Genomic DNA, 19,010 nt, shown 5'->3' with positions numbered 1-19,010 from the left:
ATGGACATTATTGAATATAGAAATCAAATTGAAGATGATGGTTTTCTTTTCTTTTTGGATTTCTATAAAGCGTTTGACTCTGTAAAGCGCCCATTTATCTTCCAAGTTCTTGAACAATTAGGTTTTGGAATCAAATTTAGGAATTTAGTTGGTGGACTATATCAGAATATCAGCAGCTGTGTCATACTACCTCATGGCAATGTTAATGTAGGAATTCCACAAGGTTGTCCCATTTCACCATATTTATTTATATTAGTCACAGAAATGTTAGCAATATACATTAAAAACTGTAATGACATTAAGAATTTAAATGTATACTGATATTGTCATCAGCCAACTAGCAGATGACACGACGATATTCCTAAAAGACAGACATCAAATTCCAGTAACTATTGCAAAACTTAAAAATGTCTCCAAAGCTTCAGGGTTAACTTTGAACTTAAACAAATGTGAACTATTTGCAATTCATGATACACCACTAAAAGACATCTGCAATATCCCTATCAAGTCAGAAATCAAATACCTAGGCGTTTACCTTTCAAAAGACCAAAAACAAAGTCAATCCTTGAATGTAGAAAACAAAATAAAAGAGAGTAGAGCCAAATTGAATTTATGGCTCCAAAGAGACCTTTCAATACTCGGCTGAATTTACCTGACCAAGATGGAACATCTGTCGAGGTGTATTTACCCAGCCTACTCTAATGCCATTCCAAATAAACTGATAAAATATATTAACCAAATTAATCTAAATTTTATTTGGAGAAACAAACCACACTATATGAAGAAATTAAGGATGGTGGCCTAAAAGTTATTGATTTTGATTGCCTTAATGGAACCTTAAAAATTAATTGGCTGAAATCTTGGATCCAACATAGCAACTCATTCTGGTACTGTTTTCCAAATTCCCTATTCAATAAGGTTGGAGGATTGAAATGTCTTCTCATGGCGGACTTCAATATCGATAAACTACTTATATCATTATCAGAGTTCCACAAACAAATTCCATTATATTGGAAAATGTTATATGTGCATAATTTTTCACCCCACACCACTATGCTTTGGAATAACAGATATGTATTGTGCCGAAATAAATCTTTATTTTATTGGGATTGGTATGAGAGAAATATATGGTCTATAGTTGACTTAATGGATGCCAGTGGTAATCTCTTGGATTATCAACAATTTTGCACTAAACATAAATTCAACCCTTCAAAATCAGACTTTATTAATTTACACAAAGCACTTCCTCAGGAATTCTTATTTCTAACGAAAAATATATTGACACACCAACCTATGATGCCACAACTGGCCCCACTGTCAATACAGGGGATTTTAATCCTGGACAAAAAATGTAGCAATTACTTCATAAGAAACTGCTTTACTGAAAAATGATTCCCCGGCAGACAAAACAACAATGACATCCTCCACAAATTCAATAAAAAATCAACTGATAAACTGAGAACAATGTACCTAACATTTCCTATCCCCCCAAAATGAAAGAAACACACTTCAAAATTATGAACAACATTTATCCCTCTAAAGAATTACTGAGACTACGTTTTAATATCAATGACAATATATGCACACTTTGTGAAAATGACACTGAAACTACAGACCATATATTTTTCTCATGTGGGATAATACCAACATTCTGGCTTAATATTCACAAATGGATCAAACAAAAAATCTCATTGTTTCCAGCTTCTATCTCGAGAGACGATATAACTCTTAGTATGATCTTGCAAAACAAAAATGATGAACTCTGTTGTAATGTAATTCTATGTCTAGCAAAACATTTTATCCACAAGAACAGAGTACTGAAATCATCCCCCAAATGTATTGTCTTCATGACTGAATTTAAAATGTACATGAAATCTTTAAAACTCCGAAAAGGAATAAAAGCACAAAAATTATATGATATTTTGAAAAATGTCCCGACTGAATTGGATAGATGAAATTGATCTGAGTTCCCCCTTGTGAAATCAATGATTATTTGTCTGTTGTTTTACTGTATTCTATTAATAACATTTATTTTATTCATATGTTTATTTTAATTTTCCTTCAATCCGTTCTGAATCTATTATATTGAAGCACCTAACGTGTGTGTTACTTTGAGATGATCTGCACTAATGCTGGGTCGATGTTCCCTTGGCAGTCTCCTTATACTGTTGCAATGTGTGTAAAATGAAAGTTGCCACATTTGTTTATTTTTGTACGTTTTCAATAAAGCATTGAAAAAAAGAAAAGAGAGACGTTTAAAGACATCAGAAACAGGAAGTTCAAACCGTGACTAAGGTCATGTGAGGAAGTGAAAGAAAAAATTCTTCTTCAGTAAAGAAAATAAAATCCCGTCTCAGCAGGTGAGACGAGGCGGAGCGTCTCCAAACCTGAAAAACAGGACGTGAAGAAAAACCCGAAAACTCCAGACAGAGACCAAAACAACCTGCTGACAGAAGACAGACAGGACAAAGTCCAAAATAAAGACTCTGATCCTCAGCGCTGTGTTTTCCCAGTGACCCTGAACTACACAAACACAGCTGTGTGGACTCACCTGTTGGCTGCAGCTCAGACTCATCAGTACTTCAGGGCCCCTCACACCTCAGGGCCCCTCACACCTCAGGGCCTCTCACACCTCAGGGCCCCTCACACCTCAGGACCCCTCACACCTCAGGGCCTCTCACACCTCAGGGCCCCTCACACCTCAGGACCCCTCACACCTCAGGACCCCCTCACACCTCAAGGCCTCTCACACCTCAAGGCCTCTCACACCTCAGGCCCCCTCACACCTCAGGGCCCCTCACACCTCAGGACCCTCTCACACCTCAGGACCCCCTCACACCTCAGGGCCCCTCACACCTCAGGACCCCCTCACACCTCAAGGCCTCTCACACCTCAGGCCCCCTCACACCTCAGGACCCTCTCACACCTCAGGACCCCCTCACACCTCAGGACCCCCTCACACCTCAGGACCCTCTCACACCTCAGGACCCCTCACACCTCAGGACCCTCTCACACCTCAGGACCCCCTCACACCTCAGGACCCCCTCACACCTCAAGGCCTCTCACACCTCAAGGCCTCTCACACCTCAGGCCCCCTCACACCTCAGGACCCCCTCACACCTCAAGGCCTCTCACACCTCAGGCCCCCTGCCAACTCAGGACCCCTCACACCTCAGGACCCCCTCACACCTCAGGACCCCCTCACACCTCAGGGCCCCTCACACCTCAGGACCCTCTCACACCTCAGGCCCCCTCACACCTCAGGACCCCCTCACACCTCAGGACCCCCTCACACCTCAAGGCCTCTCACACCTCAGGACCCTCTCACACCTCAGGACCCCCTCACACCTCAGGACCCCCTCACACCTCAGGACCCCTCACACCTCAGGGCCCCTCACACCTCAGGACCCCTCACACCTCAGGACCCCCTCACACCTCAGGCCTCTCACCTCAGGCCCCGCTCACACCTCAGGACCCCCTCACACCTCAGGACCCCCTCACACCTCAGAGCCCCTCACACCTCAGGGCCCCTCACACCTCAGGGCCCCTCACACCTCAGGACCCCTCACACCTCACACCTCAGGGCCCCTCACACCACAGGGCCCCTCACACCTCAGGACCCCTCACACCTCAGGGCCCCTCACACCTCAGGGCCCCTCACACCTCAAGGCCTCTCACACCTCAGGACCCTCTCACACCTCAGGACCCTCTCACACCTCAGGGCCCCTCACACCTCAGGACCCCTCACACCTCAGGACCCCCTCACACCTCAGGACCCCTCACACCTCAGGACCCCCTCACACCTCAGGACCCCTCACACCTCAGGGCCCCTCACACCTCAGGACCCCCTCACACCTCAAGGCCTCTCACACCTCAGGGCCCCTCACACCTCAGGGCCTCTCACACCTCAGGGCCCCTCACACCTCAGGACCCCCTCACACCTCAGGGCCCCTCACACCTCAGGACCCCTCACACCTCAGGGCCCCCTCACACCTCAGGGCCCCTCACACCTCAGGGCCCCTCACACCTCAGGGCCCCTCACACCTCAGGACCCCCTCACACCTCAAGGCCTCTCACACCTCAGGGCCCCTCACACCTCAGGACCCCCTCACACCTCAGGGCCCCTCACACCTCAGGGCCCCTCACACCTCAGGCCCCCTCACACCTCAGGGCCCCTCACACCTCAGGGCCCCTCACCCCTCACACCTCAGGGCCCCCGCACACCACCGGACCCCGAACACCTCAGGACCCCCACACACCACAGGACCCCTCACACCTCAGGTCCCCTCACACCTCAGGACCCCATCTCACCTCAAGGCCTCTCACACCTCAGGGCCCCTCACACCTCAGGGCCTCTCACACCTCAGGGCCCCTCACACCTCAGGGCCCCTCACACCTCAGGGCCTCTCACACCTCAGGGCCCCTCACACCTCAGGACCCCTCACACCTCAGGGCCCCTCACACCTCAGGACCCCTCACACCTCAGGGCCCCCTCACACCTCAGGGCCCCTCACACCTCAGGACCCCTCACACCTCAGGCCCCCTCACACCTTAGGGCCCCTCACACCTCAGGGCCTCTCACACCTCAGGGCCCCTCACACCTCAGGACCCCCTCACACCTCAGGGCCCCTCACACCTCAGGGCCCCCTCACACCTCAGGCCCCCTCACACCTTAGGGCCCCTCACACCTCAGGGCCCCTCACCCCTCACACCTCAGGGCCCCCTCACACCTCAGGACCCCTCACACCTCAGGCCCCCTCACACCTTAGGGCCCCTCACACCTCAGGGCCTCTCACACCTCAGGGCCCCTCACACCTCACACCTCAGGGCCCCTCACACCTCAGGCCCCCTCACACCTCAGGGCCCCTCACACCTCACACCTCAGGGCCCCTCACACCTCACACCTTAGGGCCCCTCACACCTCACACCTCAGGCCCCCTCACACCTCAGGGCCCCTCACACCTCACACCTCAGGCCCCCTCACACTTCAGGGCCCCTCACACCTCACACCTCAGGCCCCCTCACACCTCAGGACCCCTCACACCTCACACCTTAGGGCCCCTCACACCTCACACCTCAGGCCCCCTCACACCTCAGGGCCCCTCACACCTCACACCTCAGGCCCCCTCACACCTCAGGGCCCCTCACACCTCACACCTCAGGGCCCCTCACACCTCAGGGCCCCTCACACCTCACACCTCAGGGCCCCTCACACCTCAGGGCCCCTCACACCTCAGGACCCCTCACACCTCACACCTCAGGACACCTCACACCTCAGGACCCCTCACACCTCAGGGCCCCTCACACCTCAGGACACCTCACACCTCAGGACACCTCACACCTCAGGACCCCTCACACCTCACACCTCAGGACACCTCACACCTCAGGACCCCTCACACCTCAGGGCCCCTCACACCTCAGGACACCTCACACCTCAGGACCCCTCACACCTCACACCTCAGGACACCTCACACCTCAGGACCCCTCACACCTCAGGACCCCTCACACCTCAGGGCCTCACACCTCAGGGCCCCTCACACCTCAGGACCCCTCACACCTCAGGACACCTCACACCTCAGGACCCCTCACACCTCAGGACCCCTCACACCTCAGGGCCCCTCAGTACCTGTAAGATACTTTAAAGGTTTGAGCTGGCGGTGTACTCAGTGATGTCATAGTGATGCCACAGCTATCAGTGTCGTCCAGCTGGTGGGTGTGGCCTTATCAGCTGCAGTTCACAGGAAAATTGTCTGTGTGTGTGTGTGTGTGTGTGTGTGTGTTGTCTTTATTTTAAACTAAATGTTCTTTGATGTTTTTCTCTGACAGCTTTAGTTTCTTTACTGATTCAGATTATTGATCCAAAACATAACCAATAATCAGGTGATAAAGTCACTGAACTGATGCACATGGATCAATATCAAATTACTCTGCACAGTGAGTACTGTTACTGCAGTAAAGTATCAGAGTACTCAGGTGTTCCTCTGATCCTCAGTCTGTATCATGTGATGTCATCAGTTTACAGGTGAGATTCACCTGCAGCTGCTCAGGTCTTCATTTAAACTGTTTTTATATTCTCCTCCTCCTCCCCAGATGGAATCTTTCAGGGACTTTCAGAATAAAATCCCCTCAGCTGAAGTTAAATTGGTTTGTTTCTGTCTGGTGAACTTCCTGTTTGGTTCCAGTAAACATCAGCTGATCGGACTTTTACTCTGTGAAACAGAAACTTTTTCTTCTTCAGCTGTTGGAACGTTCGCTCTGGTTCCACCTCTGCTCTTATTTGGAAGTTCAGTCCAACATTTATATACGTGATGACAACACTGAATAAATGAAATAAAACAGAAGTTCATCAAACTGAGACAAGTACTTCAGATCTGTACTGGAGTAAATGTACTCTGTTACTTTGCACCTCTGTTGCTGGTTAAACTGGAAACTTTCAGAATAAAATCCCTTTAGTTAAAGTTTAACTGAAAATTTTCATAATAAAATCTGCTCAGTTAAAGCTCAACTGAGAACTTTCAGAATAATGTCCCCTCTTTCAAAGTGGAAACTTTCAGAATAAAATCCCTTCAGTTAAACTGGAACCTTGCAGCAGAAACCAGACACAGCGATGATGTCACAGACACAGTGATGATGTCACAGACACAGTGATGATGTCAGCATGTTTTATTACTGTAAAGAATCACAGCAGGAAGAGAGTACTGATGACATCACAGCTCTGTGCCAGAAGCCCCCCCCCCCCCAAAAAAACAACATCATAACAGCGCTTCAATAAAAAGCACCAATCACTGCTGACCGCAGAGTCATGTGACCCGTCTGCTGACAGACTGCAGGCTGCTTCCACTTGAGGCATTCTGGGAAATCGCCACCTCTGATTCTGTAGATTTTCACCCTGAGCTCAGTCCACCGATCAAGTGGCTCAGATTAGAGGCAGTCAGTGACGGACGCCTGCAAGACTCAGCTCAGGGCTCCAACATACTGTTTTTTAAAGTCCAGGGGCTTTTAATTTGAAAGTTCCACAGCTGCAGGTTTCCTCTCGTCATTAATAATGACATGAATTATTCATAAAAAGTGAACGATGTGTTGATAAACACATTATCAGAAGTGACGCTGCGCCTCCTCTGGTCACTCACAGTACTGCACCCGACACTCGTCCACACTACTGAGCGTGTGCAGACGGCTGCAGGGACGAGTCGCGGTCAGCCTGCAGTCTGGACAGGAAGTAGATCTCTGCGGTTCAGCAGTTTCACAGGAAAACAAGAGAAGAAGGAAAAAAAAGGAACGTTCCACCCAAACAGAGCTTCTGTTACAGGAAGTGAAATCACAAAAACAGATTTAATAAAATAAGTTCCATTAAAATAAAGGCTACTTTATATCTAGCTTTAACCCCGCCCACCACATGTTAACCCCGCCCCCTCTCCTCCTGTCAGGATCAGCTGATGAAATGCATTCTGGGACATATATTATTTTCATTATGATGAACTGAAGCTCAATGTTTTCCACAAACAGAAATAAAATCAAAGTTACAGACGCTGAAATCGTCAAATCGTTTGGCCACTGAGAGGCGCTAGTTAAAATATTTAAATTTAAATGAGCTGCGAGTCACAAACGTCCCCTCAACGATCATCTTCCTCATGAACAACGTCAGCAGATACAAGGTTTTCCCTCCTTGGTGGGTTCTTGATCCTGATTGGAGGAGAGTGGCGGGCGGCAGCTCAGCGCAGTGATGTCACAGGAGAGAAGGCGGCGATGGTTAGATTGTTGTGGTCGTGTGCGCTGATCAGCGATAATAAAGTGACTCCCAGAGGAGAAAAGAAGAAGAAGCATCCACCACCATCATCATCATCATCATCATCATCGACGTTGTCGGCGGCGTCACATCTGGGAGGAGCACAGACTCTGGGTTATCAGAGGACCAGCATTACAGGGACACTGCACCACAGAGGGACTGATGGGAACTCACCTGTTCAGGTGCTTTGTGCAGCCACTTGTCTTTGTCTCCGCCCATCTTCATACAGGAGAACAGGTCGCAGACGGACGGCAGCGCCAGACGCTCCTGCACGACACACACACACTGGTCTCAGTGATCTGTACTGGTCTGTGCTGGTCTGTACTGGTCTGTGCTGGTCTCAGTGATCTGTACTGGTCTGTGCTGGTCTCAGTGATCTGTACTGGTCTGTGCTGGTCTGTACTGGTCTGTGCTGGTCTGTACTGGTCTGTACTGGTCTGTGCTGGTCTCAGTGATCTGTACTGGTCTGTGCTGGTCTGTACTGGTCTGTGCTGGTCTCAGTGATCTGTACTGGTCTGTGCTGGTCTCAGTGAACTGTACTGGTCTGTGCTGGTCTCAGTGATCTGTACTGGTCTGTACTGGTCTGTATTGGTCTCAGTGGTCCTGTTACCTGAGCCTGACTCCTCTTCCTCAGCAGCCATTTGTCCTCCTCTGCTGGTGGGCGGGGCTGACCTCCTGACCCCAGAGTCTGTCCTGGAAGCACCCAGAGTTCTGGATCCAGAGGGCACTGGAAGGGAGATGGTGAGGAGGAGGAGGAGGAGAAAGGTTTGAATGAGGAGCTGTGCTCCTCCCTGCTGGCCTTCTCCACCTCAGGAGCCACCCAGCCAGACAAGGAGGAGGTGAGAGCCTGCAGAGGAGTCCTGCAGGAGGAGGTGTTGGTGGGGTGGAGCCAGGCCTGCAGGATGGCCTGAACCTGAGGGGACACAGGAAGCTGTTAACCGTCAACAAACATCAGCAGGCAGTTGGTTTTAACATGAGGCTCACAACAAAACTTCACCTTCTGCTCCTGCTCCCTGTGGTGCAGGGTGGGCGGGGCGTTCTTGGTAGTGGGCGGGGCGTTCTTGGCTACAGGGACCCCATTCTTGTCCCGTCCGTCCTGTCGGAGCAGCCACAGGCTCAGGGCTTCTTTCCCACAGTTCTCGTCACAGACGCAGTCGGTGTAGGTGGAGCACGGCTCGTTGGCCTTGCAGTTTTGCTGCACTGGCACCACCTGCTGCAGCCACGCCTCCAGGGTTGCCGCCGCTGGGGGGTCAGGGGAGACGGGGCTGGAGGTGGGACTGGAGGCGGGGCTGGGGGTGGGCGGGGTCTTCAGGCACTTGAGCTGGCCCAGGTTCTCAATCTCCAGGGCCTTGGAGGTCTGGCAGCAGGAGGAGCAGTCGGCGGGGGGGCGGCTGGGCCCCGCCAGCCAATCAGTGGATGACCAGTTGTCCTCGAATGGCTTCAACACCCGGCGCCACCTCTCAGCGTCTGACATGGTCTCCATAGCAACAGAAGGCGGGGTGATGAGCCAGTCGCTCAGCTCCTCCTCCTCCTCCTCCTCAGTAGAGATGGCGAGCTCTGATTCGTCGATCTTCTCGATGGAAAAGGAGGAGCTGCAGCTGCTCTCGGTCCGCTCCCTGCTGACTGGGCTCTGGTCCTGGAGGAGCCATGCCTCCAGGTCCCTGAGCTGACCCCAGGCCTGCAGGAAGTCCATGGAGGCCAGGGCGGGACAGGGAGTCTGAGACACACACACACACACACACACACACACACATAAACAGGAAGTCATGTGACCAACAGGAACAACACAGAGCCATTTAAAACTCAGTCTGATGACATCACTCAAAGACGTCACATCTGACTTCAGGTGGCCGTCTCTCCCTCTCACCTTGCTCTCCTTGTGTGCCATCAGCCAATCCTGAGGGTTCTTGCTGGACTGGTAACCAGTAGGAGTGCTGCTTGCTGGAGGAGTTCCCAGCAGCCATTCGCCGAGAGCTCCGGCCTCCATTTTCTGATCAGAGACACATCACACAACATGTCACTGTTCTGCTCCACACACGACCTGCTACGTTATACTGACGTTATATTAACGTTTTACTAATGTTATATTAACATTGCGCCGATATTATATGAACCTTGTACTGATGTTATATTAACGTTAACTGTGATATTATCGTTATCCTGATGTCACATTAACGTTGTATTGATGTTATACACACTTTTACACTGGAGTTATTTTGGTCCAGTCTGATGTTTCACAGGTGACCTGATTGGTGGAGTTACCTGTTTCTTGGCTGTGATTGGATAGCTCTGCACCTGACCTCTATGGGGGGCGGTGCTCTGAGAGGACACACCCTCCACCAGCTGCAAACAGGAAGTACAGTAAACCCTTGATCAACATCACGTCCCCAGACACAGCACCTGTGTGTGTGTGTGTGTGTGTGTGTGTGTGTGTGTGTGTGTGTGTGTGTGTGTGTGTTACCTGAGCTGTGACACGGCCGAATGAGGTGATGGCCTGCCTCAGAGAGCGAGTGTCGGCGTGGAAACTCATCTCAGGTGTTTCCTCTGGAGTCAGACTCAGAGAGGACAACCTGCACACACAGAGGGTGAAAACACACACAGCCAGCTGTTACACCACACACACCATCATCATCATCATCATCATCATCACATTCTAATCTTTGTTCTGTCTCCTGAGAGCTGAACACTGACTGTTGGACATGTCTGTACAGAGTCTCTGCAGACACTGTCATTAGGAACAAACACTCATTTAGTCAGTCTGTGTGTGTGTGTGTGTGTGTGTGTGTGTGTGTGTGTGCGCGCGCGCGTGTGTTTACCTCTCCAAGCAGCTGGTCAGCTGGTTGCTCAGGTCGTTGCTGCTGCTGGAGTTCTGCAGCTGATGGACGATCACATCAAACTGACCTCTGAGCTGAAACACCACACACAACCAGTAAACAACCAGTACACAACCAGTAACCTGAGAATATCCCAGGTTATGGAGACTCATGTTACCATCAGCAGTAACCAGTACACCCAGTATAAGGAGTGAGCAGTTACCCAGTGCAGCTGGTGCAGCTGCTGCTGCAGAGTTTCAGTCTTGAGTTGTTCCAGCAGCTCGATCTGTCCCAGCAGACACACCTCTCTGCAGCGCAGCGCCTCCTGCTGACGACTCACACAGCTCTGCAGCTCCGCACGCACCTGAAACACACACACACACACACACACACACACACACGAGACAGACAGACAGACAGTTTGCTGTTAACAGGACATGATGAGACGTCTGCTGACAGTGACCTGAGTGTTCTTCACTGTTTTCAAACATTTCAAAAACTCAATAATTAATCAATCAATAACCAATCAGCACGCAGCATGACATCACAGACCTGACAATGACATTTACCTGGAGAGCTTCAGACAGGTGAGCAGAGTGCACTAAACTACAGCAGAAACACAGTCTAGTCTAGTAGAGTCCAGCACAACAAACTAGACACCAGTAGAATACAGTACAGTCCAGTAAAAACACAGTAGAGACCAGTAGAGTCCAGCAGAACACACTAGCCTTCAATAAAGTCCAGGAGAACGCAGTAGAGACCAGTAGATGAAGCTGCTGTCAGTGATATGAACTCGTCTCTTTCTTTACTCTTTTATAGTCAGACTCAACCACACACACACACACACACACACACACACACACACACACACACACACACACAGGTAACGTGACCCAACCTGTTGATGGTTAACTGAGCCTGAGGTAATGAAACGACCACAGGAACCAACAACAAAAGGATTAAAGGTCTCTCTCTCTCTCTCTCTCTCTCTCTCTCTCTCTCTCACACAGACAAACACTTGTCTTTATCTGGACACATTTTCCCCACAAATACAACATGCTAACGTTATTAGCACAAGCCTATGGCATTTTACATTGTATAAATTAGCCTAGCAGCTAGCAGAGATTTCCTCTGCTCATATTTCAGCCAGGATAAATCACACACAGTGTGTGGAGGCTTTATTGTCTTCACAATTTATTGTTTCTTATCTGTGAAATTAAAGTAAATCAAAGCTTTGTTTCCACTGAGGGAAAGATCAGAGTAGAAGCACAAACAGAAATCCTGATTACGGGTTCGTGGAGACAAAAACAAGCAGCACCACGATAAACGTGCTGACAGCCCTGATCAACATGTGCCCTCCATGTTTCAAACAAAGTTCATTATAAAGCTGCTGGACTGCCAGAGTGACAGACTAATGCTAATGCTAATGCTAACGCGTTTCTGCTGCACGCTGGTTCTGATCAGCTGACTCAGCATGTTTCTTTACGTTTTAACTCTTCACACGCTCGTCCGTCTCTACTCATCAACACATCCTGACTTTAACATGATGACAGATCAATGTTTAAACCGACAGATGAGGATGAGGAGGATGAAGGTCCTGACCTCTCTGGTGTTTTCTCTCAGCTGCTGCTCGGCCTTCATCACGCCGTTGATGGCCTCCTCCAGCTGATCCTGGGCCTGCTGGCACTGCTTCAGCTCGCCCACGGCTGCCGCCTCCACCGCCTCTGCTGACAGCATCCTGGACAGGAAACAGGAAACACACAGCGTCAAAATAAAAGCGGTCAGAGTGGATATGGACTGCAGCTCTATGAACTTCACTCAATCAGCTGATCAGCAGCTCCACATGAAATAATCCTCTTTAGTTTCCTCAGAGAAACATGATGTAACATCACAACACACGTTTGTGTTTGAGCTGTCAGTGACTGTAACACACTCACACCTCTCATGACCTTCACGCTCACTGTGATCTACGTTTATAAACAATAATAATCAATATTTTCAGCTGAGTCGTTCACTCTCATCAAACAATCAATAATGATTCAATACTCATAATTAATAAATATCTATTGTCTTAACTGGTTTTTAAAGGTGTCCATCAATGACTCAGTCAGGTCAGTTCAAGGTCAAACTACAGTTCTTGAGTTATGGCCAAATGTTTTGTGAGGTCACAGTGACCTCTGACCTTTGACCTCCAAATTGTAATTAGTTTAGAGGACGTTTGTGCCATATTAGAAGAAATTCCCTTACAGTGTATTTAAGATACTGCATTCACAAAATGAGATGGATGCAAGGTTCCAATTGGTTTGTTCTTTGGTCCAGGTGGACGTTTGTCTTGAGGCAATTCTCTTAAGGTGTCCCTGAGATATCGCATTCATGAGAATGAGACAGATGCTTTGACCACCAAAATCAAATTGTTTCTTTCCTTCGGTCCAAGCGCACATTTTTGCTTGGGTTTTCTTGAAATATGCATTCACATAATGAGACAGACGCATGGTCACAGTGACCTCTGACCACCAAATTCTAATCAGTTTGTTGTTGAGTCCAAGTGGACGTTTGTGCCAAATTTGAGGAAACTCTCTCAAAGTGTTTCTGAGATATCGGGTTCATGAGAACGGGACGTACAGATGGACGGACAGACAATCCGAAAACAAAAGTGTCTGTCACAGAGTCCAACGTGACAAAAGAGTTCTATATCTGCTGGGTCGGGTTACGACCACACAGGTGAATCCTGACCACACAGGTGAGTCCTGACCACACAGGTGAGTCCTGACTGAGGAGGATCTACTGAGCTTCTACTATTTTGCTTCCACAGCTGCTGACTCAGCTGACTGCAGATCGAGACTCAGCAGAGGACTTCAAGACTCAGCAGAGTACTTTGAGGTACTTCAAGACTCAGCAGAGGACTTCAAGACTCAGCAGAGAACTTCGAGGTACTTCAAGACTCAGCAGAGGACTTCAAGACTCAGCAGAGAACTTCGAGGTACTTCAAGACTCAGCAGAGGACTTCAAGACTCAGCAGAGTACTTTGAGGTACTTCAAGACTCAGCAGAGGACTTCAAGACTCAGCAGAGAACTTCGAGGTACTTCAAGACTCAGCAGAGGACTTCAAGACTCAGCAGAGTACTTTGAGGTACTTCAAGACTCAGCAGAGTACTTTGAGGTACTTCAAGACTCAGCAGAGGACTTCAAGACTCAGCAGAGTACTTTGAGGTACTTCGAGACTCAGCAGAGGACTTCAAGACTCAGCAGAGTACTTTGAGGTACTTCAAGACTCAGCAGAGGACTTCAAGACTCAGCAGAGGACTTCAAGACTCAGCAGAGAACTTCGAGGTACTTCAAGACTCAGCAGAGGACTTCAAGACTGAGCAGAGTACTTTGAGGTACTTCAAGACTCAGCAGAGTACTTTGAGGTACTTCAAGACTCAGCAGAGGACTTCAAGACTCAGCAGAGTACTTTGAGGTACTTCAAGACTCAGCAGAGGACTTCAAGACTCAGCAGAGTACTTTGAGGTACTTCAAGACTCAGCAGAGGACTTCAAGACTCAGCAGAGGACTTCAAGACTCAGCAGAGGACTTCGAGGTACTTCAAGACTCAGCAGAGGACTTCGAGGTACTTCAAGACTCAGCAGAGGACTTCAAGACTGAGCAGAGTACTTTGAGGTACTTCAAGACTCAGCAGAGTACTTTGAGGTACTTCAAGACTCAGCAGAGGACTTCAAGACTGAGCAGAGAACTTCGAGGTACTTTAAGACTCAGCAGAGTACTTCAAGACTCAGCAGAGAACTTCGAGGTACTTCAAGACTCAGCAGAGGACTTCAAGACTGAGCAGAGTACTTTGAGGTACTTCAAGACTCAGCAGAGTACTTCGAGGTACTTCAAGACTCAGCAGAGTACTTCGAGGTACTTCAAGACTCAGCAGAGGACTTCGAGGTACTTCAAGACTCAGCAGAGGACTTCGAGGTACTTCAAGACTCAGCAGAGGACTTCAAGACTCAGCAGAGTACTTTGAGGTACTTCAAGACTCAGCAGAGAACCTGATACACTGCAAGACTCAGCAGAGTACTTCAACACTCAGCAGAGAACTTCAAGACTCAGCAGAGTACTTTGAGGTACTTCAAGACTCAGCAGAGGACTTCAAGGCTCAGCAGAGAACTTCGAGGTACTTCAAGACTCAGCAGAGGACTTCAAGACTCAGCAGAGGACTTCAAGACTCAGCAGAGGACTTCGAGGTACTTCAAGACTCAGCAGAGGACTTCGAGGTACTTCAAGACTCAGCAGAGGACTTCGAGGTACTTCAAGACTCAGCAGAGGACTTCAAGACTCAGCAGAGTACTTTGAGGTACTTCAAGACTCAGCAGAGAACTTCGAGGTACTTCAAGACTCAGCAGAGGACTTCAAGACTCAGCAGAGGACTTCAAGGCTCAGCAGAGTACTTCGAGGTACTTCAAGACTCAGCAGAGGACTTCGAGGTACTTCAAGACTCAGCAGAGGACTTCAAGACTCAGCAGAGTACTTTGAGGTACTTCAAGACTCAGCAGAGAACTTCGAGGTACTTCAAGACTCAGCAGAGGACTTCAAGACTCAGCAGAGGACTTCAAGACTCAGCAGAGTACTTTGAGGTACTTCAAGACTCAGCAGAGGACTTCAAGACTCAGCAGAGAACTTCGAGGTACTTCAAGACTCAGCAGAGGACTTCAAGACTCAGCAGAGTACTTTGAGGTACTTCAAGACTCAGCAGAGTACTTCAAGACTCAGCAGAGGACTTCAAGACTCAGTGAAGTTCCTCTTATTTTTTCTTATTCTTTTATTTTGAAAAGTATTCCAGCTAATCACACTTCGTGTTGCCATGGCGGCAGCTCTGATATAACCCTGATCAAACGTACTGAATCGTTTGTCATGTGTTTTTTTTCCTTTTCCTGATGGCGGAGGTGGAGGCGTGGCCTCAGGGTGCGGCGCTGCTTCAGTATCAGCTGTAAGCAGTCAGTCAGCTGAGCAGCAGCTGATAAGAGCCAGGCTTCACTTCATCACTGAGCAACAACATCAGCGTGACCTTTGACCTCCAGACTCTGCTGTGACCAAGACAAAGCTTCTACGTCTCAGATCATGTCAGACGACTTTGTCTGTTCAACAGCTTTCAGATACATGTACATGTACATGATACACATTACATATCAGACATATCACACGTGTATGGTGTTCATTATTTCAGCAGCTGTAAGTCTGACTCCTGCACGCTGAACATACAACAAACATGTACAAATACTGAACACGACCATCAGCTCCATGTTGATACTGTTTTATGTCTGTTTTATTTTTATTGTTGCTCATCGCTGCTTTTTATTCATAATATTTACATAAGTACACAGTCTTTCATATATTCATACACACATTACTTCAAGATTTGAGTGAGTAAATCAAGACACAGCATATACTTTAAGATTTGGGGAAGTACTTCAGGACACATGCAAGTACTTTTAATGACAAAGTATTTCAGGACAGACATGGTGGAGTACTTTTACTTAGTATCTTCAGACTGTAGTGGTACATACTACCAGACATGGAAAAATACCACCACACATACTTGAAGATCTCCAGACATGTTGGAGTACTTCTAGACTACTGGTGGAGTACTTTAGGACATAAAAGATTACTTCAGACAAGGTGGAGTACTTTACAAAAATGTTAAAGTACTTCCATTTACTGTCTGTCTCTGTGTGAGGACATGAGACCGACGTGTTCAGACATGTTTAAAAACACACAGCTTCAGTGTTGGTTAATAAAACAGTTACTGTGGTACGGAGCTCAAACTCACGCTGGTTTCTGTCCATCCGTCCGGTTCTGATTAAATGTGTCGTCTAACAGCAGGAATGTTTCCGTCTCTGAGTCAGACGTGAAAAAATGTTCAAACACTAAAGCGCAGTGCAGACGATGAAACGGAGAAACATTTGTGTTAATATTATATGTGTGAGGAAATCTGTAAATCTGTCAGTATAACAACTTGCACAATTACAAAAAAAATTCGTAGATTCACAAAAGTACTTTTTTTTCAAAATATAAAACATATTAAAATACACATATATATGGCAATAGATTTGTGTCAATATTATTTGTGCACAGAAACCAACACTCTCTATGTTAACGTGTAATCTGAAAATGTTAAACAATTTATGTGAACACAAAACAGATTTGCAAACTCACAAAATATTTTGCAAATATAAAACAGATCTGTAAATACACAAACAAATTCAACTAATTAAAAAGAGCAAAACAAAGACTAACTGTGCATAAAATGCAAAGTCACAAATATAGATAGATTAGAAAAAGATTCACAAATGCTTCTCATTTATTTGTAAGATAATTCAATCTTATTCACAGGTTGTTATTTTATTGGTGGAATCTGTTTGTGTATTTGTAGGTCTGTTTCAAGTTTGCAAAATATTTTTGTGAGTCTGTAAATCTATCTGTATAGAAGTTGTTTTATATTTTCACATTACACATTAACACACGGATTGTTGATTTCCTCACACACATACTATTGACACAAATCTACGTACATGTGATCTGCTGATCTGCTTTGCAAAATATTTTGGAGTTTACAGATATTTTTTGCTGTATTTGTAGAAGTTGTTTTTTTTATTTTCACATTAACACAGACAGCCACAAAACAACAACACTGACGTCAGTCTACCGCCAGATACTTTGAGTATTTTACCAAGTGTTGCTCTACAGTGAGTTTGACTTGTACATGAGTTTATTTGCATGATGGTGTTTTGATCTACTTCCTCCAACATGTCATGTTAACATGTGCTAATAATAACCTTCAGTTTTTATCCTCCACAGTTTGAGTGAATCTTCAGTCTCACCTCAGAGCTCGTGTCGGGACATCAATCTGCATCTTATTTAATAATAACTCCATGACGGAGCCATGTGGAGGCGACCCGGCAGCTAAGATGGCGAACACAGTCGGTAACAGTGTGTTGGTGTCCGTACCTCATGTGTCGGACTCAGAGATAAAACAGATCCGTGTTCAGCTCTCAGTTCAGCCGCTCTCTGTGAAATCACACCGGGTATTGTTGCTTTATCCGCGCTGCTGTCGGAGCTCACAGGAATGAGGAAACTCCTCTCTGTCTGTCCGCCATCACAGCTTGTCGGCCCGCACGTACACTCACACCGGGGGGAGGGCCCCGCAGAGGCCCCGCAGAGGCCCCGCAGAACTCCGTGACCTGCCTCTCTTTTATCACTGTCCGCCATAAACACCAATATCACACATATCAGTGATTAACCAGGATGTGACCGAGGCCGCTGAGTGCAGCTGATAACTCGGCTTCATATTAACCACAGTGAACGTGACAGGAAGGTAATGTCCCTGCTCACCCAGCCAAACCCCGGACAAAACATTGCGTGTTTATGTTTGTCCGGTCTGTTGGGACAGAGTGCACAGCTGATCCAACAAATCCACACTTTCTCCGAATACCAAAGGTCACCTGCTGAACTCGGCTTACTGATAATCCACCCAGCGGCATGTCACTGCCATAAAATACATACTTTTACAGCCGGAGCCGAGCGATCAGTGTCGCTCCTCCGCTGTGAAGGAGACTGTGAGAATGAGACCGGAACACATTTAAAAGATGACATCTAGTGACAGGTGACATTTATGAGCGAGGTATGAGTATGCCGAATTACTGAGTGGATATTAATAATATATATAATAAATAAAAAATAATGTTACGTCACGTAAAACCCCGCTGATGAACGGTAACGTCAAAATTAGAGGTTTTTTTAAAGCGAGTTTGGTTTTACTCATGAAACACGTAGTAATACTTTGTAACTGCGGGGATGGCATGAGTAGGAGCTTTTTAACGGAACCAAAAACAAACATATTATTAATAATTGTCTTCTTATCTAAAGTTTTGGCAACAACTGGAGGTCACAGAGCGTTATTAGCTGAAGTAACGTTAACGTTAGTCAGCTTAGCTTATCGGTTTTATCTGTCGGCAGGAACCTTATTCAAATAGTAACCTTAATAATATGTGACAGTCTATGAGCTGATGCCAACAGCTAACTGTAAAGCTAAAGAGATAAAGGTGTAGCTGACAGAGTTAGCAGCTAGCTTCAGTTAGCCTCACCGCCGCAGTCAGGTCAGCGGAGCTAGCTGTGCCGACTAACCGACACTTGGGATGCGAGACGGGGCGTTTATCTGAGCCGCAGACGGTTCAACTCACCGGGAGCCTTTGCTGTGGACCCTCGACTTCGATGTCATAAATAATCCGAGTTTGTTCGGTGACACGTTGAAGTGAAAAAGAGCTCCGATAAAACCGGTGTTTCCACCAGCTGCGACCCAATGTCACGATAATAACGTCAAGGAAAAAAAAACAACATCGGGGGTGTAGGAGTCTCGCGAGAACTGAGAG

At 47.5% G+C, this 19,010-nt stretch overlaps 1 protein-coding gene across 3 annotated transcripts; it reads right to left on the bottom strand.

Annotated features, from left to right (window-relative positions):
- Nucleotides 1-6,640: 6,640 nt before the first annotated feature.
- Nucleotides 6,641-18,979, bottom strand: ncoa4 (nuclear receptor coactivator 4). Of its 3 annotated transcripts, none has more exons than XM_049601089.1 (11): nt 18,822-18,979; nt 12,202-12,337; nt 10,823-10,963; nt 10,603-10,694; nt 10,248-10,356; nt 10,049-10,129; nt 9,654-9,776; nt 8,784-9,503; nt 8,397-8,699; nt 7,961-8,053; nt 6,641-7,878 (listed from the first exon to the last, which is right to left on the bottom strand). In XM_049601089.1, exons 1-11 carry the CDS (start codon nt 18,857-18,859, stop codon nt 7,873-7,875), a joined length of 1,842 nt encoding a protein of 613 aa, XP_049457046.1. In that variant the 5' UTR covers nt 18,860-18,979; the 3' UTR covers nt 6,641-7,872. The 3 variants fall into 3 exon arrangements, with proteins under 3 accessions (XP_049457046.1, XP_049457047.1, XP_049457045.1); XM_049601090.1 differs by lacking the exon at nt 18,822-18,979 and adding an exon at nt 17,590-17,898; XM_049601088.1 differs by lacking the exon at nt 18,822-18,979 and adding an exon at nt 17,463-17,598.
- Between the last annotated feature and the right edge of the window lie 31 nt (nt 18,980-19,010).

The sequence above is a fragment of the Epinephelus fuscoguttatus genome, linkage group LG16 (genome assembly GCF_011397635.1).
Source record: "Epinephelus fuscoguttatus linkage group LG16, E.fuscoguttatus.final_Chr_v1".
NCBI classification, from domain to species: domain Eukaryota; kingdom Metazoa; phylum Chordata; class Actinopteri; order Perciformes; family Serranidae; genus Epinephelus; species Epinephelus fuscoguttatus.
Note: the sequence above shows the minus strand (reverse complement) of the source record. Positions and strands in the feature narration are given on the sequence as shown.

Bases quoted from the DNA above. Each gene is read 5' to 3' on its own strand.
- ncoa4 (XM_049601088.1), bottom strand. From the start codon at position 17,515: ATGGAGTTATTATTAAATAAGATGCAGATTGATGTCCCGACACGAGCT. The intron at 12,338-17,462 runs GTGAGACTGAAG...TTTCCTGTCCAG, and splicing joins GTCCCGACACGAGCTCTGAG to GATGCTGTCAGCAGAGGCGG. The intron at 8,700-8,783 runs GTGAAGTTTTGT...GTGTCCCCTCAG, and splicing joins ACAGGGAGCAGGAGCAGAAG to GTTCAGGCCATCCTGCAGGC.